The sequence below is a fragment of the Littorina saxatilis genome, linkage group LG8, assembly GCF_037325665.1.
Source record: "Littorina saxatilis isolate snail1 linkage group LG8, US_GU_Lsax_2.0, whole genome shotgun sequence".
Lineage (NCBI taxonomy): Eukaryota > Metazoa > Mollusca > Gastropoda > Littorinimorpha > Littorinidae > Littorina > Littorina saxatilis.
This window is the reverse complement of record NC_090252.1, coordinates 32,831,630-32,840,754: the sequence shown is the minus strand read 5'-3', so window position 1 is coordinate 32,840,754 and position 9,125 is coordinate 32,831,630. Positions and strand designations below refer to the sequence as shown.

The following is a 9,125-nucleotide window of genomic DNA, read 5'->3' as shown; positions in this document are numbered from 1 at the left end:
TGCTTTCTCCCTGGGGAAAGCGAGCTGCCATACATACGGCGCTACCCATATATTTTTTTTCCTGCATGCGTGTATTCATGTTTCCTGAGACTTAATGCCGTGTGAGATGGATTTTTTTTACTTTATTCCAAGTCCCACGGGTATTTGATGGACATTTTTATCTATGCCTATACAATTTTGCCAGGAAAGACCCTTTTGTCAATCGTGGGATCTTTAACGTGCACACCCCAATGTAGTGTTATGAACTGTTCGCGTCTCTGGATTTATTATTAACGTGTCCTCTTGCAGCATGTTTAATCGACTGTGATTCAAGATACTGCATTTATGCACACACAAAACCCACTGTGTACGTTCCCTTATGTTTATCATCGTCTGTTAAGTATTAATGAACTGACAAGACCTCAAGCATCGCAACAGTATCGATATTATGTTTGCACGCTGCTGGTGACTATTAAAAAAACAGACCGCCCTCCCCCGGCAAACCAGCTTAAAAAAAACAAACTTTTTGCTCTTTACAAACAATTTGATTTTAATTAAAAAAAAGCAAAGTTAAAGGCAAATGTCTTTTGGTTTTAGTTTGATGAATTTCTCTCTCTCTCTCTCTCTCTCTCTCTCTCTCTCTCTCTCTCTCTCTCTCTCTCTCTCTCTCTCTCTCTCTCTCTCTCTCTCTAGCAAAACTTATGTATGAATCGCACATGTCTACAGAAATGAAGTTAAACAGCCTTAATTTCCTTCCCCTAAAAACCCACCTTGCATACAATAAGGCTGTCTTTATGTATAAATTAGTTCATGGTGATGTGCCCAGTTATGTGCAATCCTATTTTACACATGTTACGAAGAGGTATGGGTCTCAAAATTTACTTCCTCCAATTCCTCGTATAGATCTTTATAAATCCAGCTTAGCTTTTTCAGGATCATCTCTGTGGAATTCTTTGCCAATAGAAATCAAACGATCCGCATCATTAAAGGCCTTTAAAAGGCAGTTGCACACACATTTGATCACACTATAAACTGCCCCTGATGTTTAGTTTCCATTGTGTACTCGGATAATGTATGCAATGCTCTTAAGTGTTTGTTTGTTTTTTAAATATTGTATATGTAGTTAATCTGAATGTGTAATCCCTCGTCCCCCTTCTTCTTGAAACTTTAGCTGCCTGTATATATGGCCCTGTTCGGCAATACATTGCTGTACTTTTTTAAGAAATGTAAAAAACATTTACGTTTGTTTGTATCTGGTTTTGTTTTATATGACTTTGTGAGTCCAATATTTTGTATGTTTATACTCGACCATTATTTTGATGTTTTATTAGTTTAATACTTTGATGAGGTATGTGCGCAGTCTTTGCTTTTGTTTACAATTATTCTCTGTATATGTTCCAATGACAGGTTGGAAGATTAGGCTAAGCCTAAAACCTTTATCCTTATGTAATAAAGTTCTGAATTCTGAGTTCTGAGTTCTCTCTCTCTCTTTTTTTTTCTCTCTCTCTCTGTCTCTGTATGTGTGTGTGTGTGTGTGTGTGTGTGTGTGTGTGTGTGTGTGTGTGTGTGTGTGTGTGTGTGTGTGTGTGTGTGTGTCGGCTCTGCATGCACATCATACATTTGCTGGTGTGACAATGATTTTGTAAGAATGTTAATGCAGATACGTTTGTATATAAGCCATGATCGGTTACAATCTAATCAATCAAAGAACTGCACTGTGCTTGAGTAGGGAGCAAACCTCAAAGTTCACTCAGACTGATATCTGGAGAGTCGACCATTTCTGTCAAGATTAGTTAAAACTACAGTTGTATGCAACCACACGAAGCCTGCTCGTGTGAGAAGGTGACTGTGTCGGATATTCATGGATATTCACTCTCATGCTACTGAGTTCATGTGCACTACTGACCTACATTGCAATGAATGGAACACAGCCACTCCACGTATACGACAGGCCAACGCGCATTGTTTTCCGAAACGACAGCGAGTACTGCACCGCTTGCAAAGCCAAAGGCTGGTGTTTGCCCTCGTTGGAATGTGTTCATGTTAGTGAAATACCATACGAGAGAGAACATATTACCATGCCACTCACTGACTTATGTGGTGACACTGCTATAAATCTGGGTCACTGGCATGGCCGCAAAATATTAAACAGTTTAAACTTTGCGTTCCGATTTGCTAACGTTTGAGAGAAATGAGAGGTGAGGAACATATCATCGCAGCAATTACCCTACGGGCTCATTTACACATATGTAAACCCCTTAATGTTTCACATTACTCAAACAAAAAAGCAAACGTTTGCCATGTAGATGGCTACCAGAAAACACACAGTTATTTGAGGAAGTATGAGCTTGAAAACCTCAAATGTGACCCTCCACCACGAAATGAGTCGCATGTCACCTCGCGCTGTTCTGCGCTAAACTTAATATAAGTCCGGGGAGTGTCTGGTAACAGTGTGAGGGTCACCTTAGTCACATGCTTATAACTCAAACAGTTTCTGCTCTTTTCTATAACCGTTTTCACCACTGGATAGAGCATAAAAACTCTTTAGGAAAATGTAAAAATATGAAAATCATGCAAAGGTGACATGCGACTCATTTCGTGGTGGAGGGTCACAAATGTACAAAACATCACTCAAGTACACATCAAAACATAATTGAAAAGAACATTCAGAAGTAAACTTTAATCAAGAAACGGGTGTAACTAAACGGAAAGAAATACCTAATAATTCAGCAGACATTCTTGAAATTTTCATCGAATTACACACAATACACATGGTATTTAAAGAAGCCCTATCTGACGAGGAAGGCAACTGTATCAAAAGGTAAGGCATCCAAATCAGAAATAAAGACTGTCAAAGCATTCAAGTACGTTTGGTTTATTTTATCAATAAATAAAGTAGTACAGCTCTCAAATTTGATTTTTTTTTAAGAATGCCCAGACATTTATCAATATATGTCAGATCGGGTGACATTAATCAATAACCGGCGAGTCAGAGGATTAACATGTCTGATGTTTAGCTTGAGACCATTTTCAGAACGCACAAGGCTTTCTTGTTGGAGGAGCCTAAATATGGGACATACCGTATATACATATATATATATATAACATAGAAATGCTATTAGATTCCTACAACATGCAAAACAAGACTATGTCCATGATAGTAACCAACGGTCAGCTTAAATTGCACCAGCATTGCAAGCAGTAAAATTGTCCTAGTTATCCTCAATCTTTTGGGTGCTCTCGTCAAAAAAGGCAAGCCTAATTTCTTTAAAACAACTGTTTCATTATATTTAAATTGTGTATGGAAATCAGTTCTTTTTTGTGTTACATTTACAGCTTTCAGTCTTAGACATCACAGTTCTTCTTTGCTTTAGAAACCAAGACGATTCAAAGCATTTCGATATTTCAATTAAACAAATCGTGTAAACTTGGTTTTACACAGCAGCCATATATACCGAGCAACAAAAGACACGCCAAAATATTCTGCATTTTTGTATTGAAAAAAGCTCAAACAATTTGAGAGTTTGGATTATCAAACCACAAACGTGTTATGCAGGCATGTTTAACGAAGCTGTTGTTTAATTATTTCCATGCTGCGACTGTCTCATCACACGAGACAAGCAGCTTTCACGTGAAACACATGATGCGTGCCTGTAGCACGTGCAAGCGTAGCAGAAGAAAACGGGTGTGTGATATGTGTTCACTGATGCATTAGCAATCAAAAGAGACTATGGCACGCTTGCTGTCAGTCTGATTTTTTAAACGGCCAGGATGTCAAGATTGACACCAGCAAAACGCCAGAGAGCAGCGGGTCGACTTAAAGCTGGGGTAGACACAGAAGCGGTGGCAGATGCTTTAAACGTCCACATATCAACAGTCTACGAGGTATGATCCAAACAAAATGATCAAACCGCGATTATACAAGTATCAGGCCACTGATCATAAAATGCAATATATCATTTGAAAGGCCAAACAAATAACTGGTATACCTCTAAGAAATGACGTCATTATGTTACTACGTCATGAATGACGAGGCTTTAAAATGCGTCACTTTTGGGTTGTGCTTCAAAACGGGGTCTTTGGTCAAGCACCATGAAAATCTTCACTTCTTTGAAAGAGTGTAGCTGGGTGATGATACAAAGAACATTTCTACAAAGCTGAAGAACATTACATGAATCAAAGCTGTACCATATTCTACAATCTGACAAAAGAAAAGGGAAATCGAAACTGGAGAAAAGGGGAATAACTCTGACAAGCCAAAAAGGCTTCTGAAGAGCGCTTCAAACGAGAATAATGTAACTGCTGTGTCAGAATTTAAGAATTAAGATTAAAAAGTGTACATGCGAGTATAAAGTGCAAAACTTAAACTTTCATGTGAAACAGTCGAGAAAATTCTACTCAATAATCTTCCGCTTCAAAAGCTGGCCGCAAACTGGATGCCTCATTAGCTGACACGGGAACGGAAGAAGTATCGGGTTTCTGTTCCACGCGATCTGCTCAACTGTTTTGAACCCAGTAGACCCAAATTTCAAGTGTTGTAACTGTAGTCACTGATTATGATACGTTGGTTTCTTTCTACTCTTTTGCCACAAAACACGGAAACAAAACGTTTCTAGACCAAAATGACGAGATGTATCACATTATTTTGTAAGCGAGGTTTTCAAAGCAGAAACAGGGCTATTCGCTGCATTTTTCGACCACGAAGGTCCCGTTGCTGTCGATATTCTGTCTACTTACAGCACTGTCATTGTCACATACTATGCAGAAACCTTTTTATCCAAACTTACTCAGCGACCAAACTGCAAAACCCAGGCTGCCCTTCTCCTTCATGAACATGTATGTCAGTCTCTACAAAAGAAGGGCCGTATCTCCATTCATAAAAGACCAAATGATCCCATTTTTGCCTCACACATTCTTCAGAGCTCATAACACCCCTTGTGATTATGGTTAAACCCTCATTAAAAATCAGACTTTTTTCCAACACGTTTCACTGCACCCAGGACTTCAAAAAAGCCGTCAAATCAGAGTTCAAAAGCAACCCCAAATAAGGCCATCGTAAGGCCTCTTCTGAATGGCTTAGGCACTTGTGACTTTGCATCGATGTAGGTGGAGAGTAGTTCTAATGACTGCGGTAATTTGGGCCAGATACGCCAAACAGTCTCCGCGAAAATCACATTTGATCATTATAAATTAAATCACCAAAAGAATAGACGCTCTTACCAAACGAATTGCTTAGTTAGCAAAAGATATTCCAACAAAAAATCGGATGTTTCCACTCACAAAATAGATGCTTCTAGCAAAAAACCGATTGATTCTACCAAAAAAAAGAAATGAGACTTGCACAAGAATTCTCAACAAAAAAACGAATTATTTCAACAACAAAATAGCTACTGTCAGCAAAAAATATAAAGTATAGTGTACTTTCAGAGACAAAATAGTGTCACTCCATATCATAATCATGATTGTACGTCCAAAGAAAGTTAAATGAAAATGATCAAATCAGTGTACAGAGCAGTCAAGATCAGTGTGTTCACTGCCTGATAAGCGCTGGTCTCGACAGCTTTGGGCGCCCGCGCTTTCGCTTCTGGCCGATTGGGATGGTCTGGGCCTGGGCAGGGGGGTTGGTCACCTCCAGACGAATCTCCATGCCCATGGAATGATGACACACGTAGCACTTGAGGAACTCCGGACAGTTGCAGAAAAACTGATTGTTTTCGTCGATCGTAATCTTCCACACCGACATGTGGCATACTCCTCGAAGTCAGCCCTGGACGATGATTCAACCTTTTCTTCGGTCTCTCGGATGGCAGTCTTGAGCTCCTTTTTCAGGGTTGAAGATCCCACGAAGATCGTGTTCCCAGTCTTCAGCGACTCAGCTGGTCAGACTCCGACGTATCATTATCAAATCTCACTGGATCGATCCTCTCAAAATCCATCTCTCCACCTTCAAACTCCATTTTCAACTGACAGAATCTGTGTCCTTGCTTGATTCAGCTGCTTAAGCGAATTCAGTGAGTCAAAACAATGATCACCACTCACACTGTGTTTCACTGTGTTGGAGAATGACTATCCATTTTTGTTGTTGAAACTATATTTTCTTTTGCCTGAAGTAGTCAATCTTTTGCCTGATTATATTTTCTTTTGCCTGAGTATATTTGCTTTTGCCAGTTTATTTAATTTTTTGTTCAGACAGCAATTCTTTTGGCGGATCAAATTGTTGTGGGGTACTTTAATTCTTTGTCACTCAAGCCATCTTTTCTTTTGGTGAAAGCATCTATTTTTTGGGGAGAACCATCTCTTCTTTTGGTTCATTAAACGGGTGCCGATGTTAAACTGCTGAAAACCTTCATTCAAGAAAAGTTGCCGCACACAGAGCTCGAAATTCACCATTTGACGCCAGCCTCCCTCAATGAAATTCTTTGCAACTACTTCATCGCACTGAAAAAAGCAGATGGGACGGACTATGAGGCAACGTCGATGCGAAGCTTCTGGGGAAGCATCCACCGACATCTCAAGAGCAAATTCTACCCACATGATAGCAATCATTCGCCTTCATTCCAGCAAACCCAACAGACCTTAAACGCCAAGCTGAAAGAGCTAAAAAATGCAGGCCATAGCAACATGCAGCACAGTGCAGACGCTCTGACGGAAGAAGAAATACACACTCTCTACGAAAGTAACCAACTGGGGCAAACTACTGCAGAATCTCTCCTGAACACCCTGCGGTGGAATAACTGCAGACACTTTGGCCTAAGAGCAGTTACCGACCACCACCAGATGAAATGGGGAGACATCACTCTAGGAAAAGATTCTTCTGGCAAGGAGTACTTGAGGTACTTATGTCAAACTAATAATTGTGAAGTTTGTAATGAACTGGATACACTTGAGCACTTCTTTTTTCATTGTCAAGAGGTGAGGAACGTTTGGAAACTATGTAAAGACTTTATTTTTTAAGCAAATTTATTATAATATAACTTTGAATGAAACAGATATATTATTTGGTTTTTGGAATGAAAATTTAAAAAACGATCAAATTTACTTTATAAATTATTGTATTTTGATAACAAAAATGACCATAGGAAAATTTAAGTATGGGAAGAAGTTAGACTTACGTATTTTATTGGAATTAGAGTTAAACATTAGACAGAAGTTTATGTTTTGTATAATATAAAGTTGATGATATTATACAGAAAAAGACCAAGGAAGAAGGATGCTCCCCGCCTTAAAAAAAAATTAAAAAATTAAAATAAATAAATAAAATAAAATAAAACATTACAAAAATCGGGCAAAAAATATGGGTTGAAGCATCCTGCATGCAACTGAGGTAAAAAAAAAAAAAAAAAAAAAAAAAAAAAAGGAGTACCTGAGGTAAAACGATTTGGAATACAACAATTACAGATATTGGGTTATGCAGATCAAAATAACAAGCATGAATGAAACTTCCAAGCCCAAACAAGTTCTGATCACATAATCACAGCAAGCATTATATTGGATACATCCATACAAAAGTACCACACAGAGAAAAATTGATAGCAACCCTGTTTCATTGTGTTTGTTTGTTTGCTTAACGCCCAGCCGACCACGAAGGGCCATATCAGGGCGGTGCTGCTTTGACATATAACGTGCGCCACACACAAGACAGAAGTCGCAGCACAGGCTTCATGTCTCACCCAGTCACATTATTCTGACACCGGACCAACCAGTCCTAGCACTAACCCCATGATGCCAGACGCCAGACGGAGCAGCCACTAGATTGCCAATTTTAAAGTCTTAGGTATGACCCGGCCGGGATTCGAACCCACGACCTCCCGATCACGGGGCGGACGCCTTACCACTAGGCCAACCGTGCCGGTCCCTGTTTCATGCTAACACTAACATTAACAGCATGCAACATAAAACAAATAAAAGAAATATCAACATTTTCAAAGGTTTAGTAAAAAAGGGAGAAACAATTACTTACTAATGTTTCAGTTACAACAAAAGATCCACAAAGACCAGGACAGGGGATCATGTCACAAACATCAGAGCTGTACGACCAACAGTGTGGGCAACACCAGAAGATCCCACCAGATGCCCAGTGGCATCCTTCAAGCTGTAGTATGCTCAACTTCGTCCAGAAGACTACTCGGGAGAAGACGACCCCTTCTACATCGCGACCACAACTGTCCCCAACCCCAAACCAGGCACAACATGGTTAAAAAACCAGAGAGTTGGCGTCAACAAGTTGTCGACTCTAATGAAAAACATGGCAATCAAAGCAGGTCTGACCCAAAACAAAAGAATAACCAACCACAGCGCAAGGAAAACCATGGTGCAAACATTGGTCAACAAGCAATTTGCCCCCACAGAAATAATGCAATTAACCGGCCATAAGAATGTGCAGTCCATCAACACATACTCAAAAATGTCAGAAGAAACGCACACAAAACTGAGAACAGCATTGGCTGTTTTTCAATCGACTGACACCACAGCAATCAGTCAGCTCATCAACACACTTGCAATCAACAACTGCAGACATTCCAACAAGCAGCATGCACACATACACGCATCAAGAACACACAAGAACAGCCACAATGCAAAATTCAGGCAGCCTCCAGCCAACCGAACCCTTCCATTACCTTTCTTCGGAGGCCCTGTATCCAACTGCACCATCAACATTAACGTCCACCCACCACAATCAAATTCCACAGCTACAGTCTCACTCTCAGTCACCGACACACAAAGTGAAAGTGTTAAGCAAGCAGCCCCTGCCAAGCGTCCTCGACGCAAATAAACTTAATCAATGTCCATCCCCATGATGTTTGGTTCTAAAACTTGATTCAGTTAGTGCATCAAACATAGTCTTTTTCGCAGTAGCGGTTGCCTAGCTTTTACTCAAAAGCAATAATTCTGCATTCTGTGAATTACTAAACATGCAACAACAAAGAACCCACTTTCATGGCTCAGGCACTGTAAATGTTTCTTTATACAGTTTATTTAGTGTTCTACTTTGATACTAAGTTTATATCAATGTGGTGATGTTCACTTAGCTTCAAACATGTCGCCACTATTGGTTATTTTCAGCAAAGTTTGCATTGCCGAGTTGGTTCATTTGTTACCCACAAGTACATTGTTATTTGTTAAATGTTATTTTTTATTGCAAACTA

General features: G+C 39.7%; 1 protein-coding gene across 1 annotated transcript; it reads left to right on the top strand.

The window, feature by feature from the left end:
• The first annotated feature begins 5,782 nt into the window (after positions 1 to 5,782).
• Positions 5,783 to 8,077, top strand: LOC138974608 (uncharacterized protein KIAA1958-like). Its single transcript, XM_070347329.1, has 3 exons — positions 5,783 to 5,858; positions 6,335 to 6,812; positions 7,951 to 8,077. Exons 1-3 carry the CDS (start codon positions 5,783 to 5,785, stop codon positions 8,075 to 8,077), a joined length of 681 nt encoding a protein of 226 aa, XP_070203430.1.
• Positions 8,078 to 9,125: the final 1,048 nt, after the last annotated feature.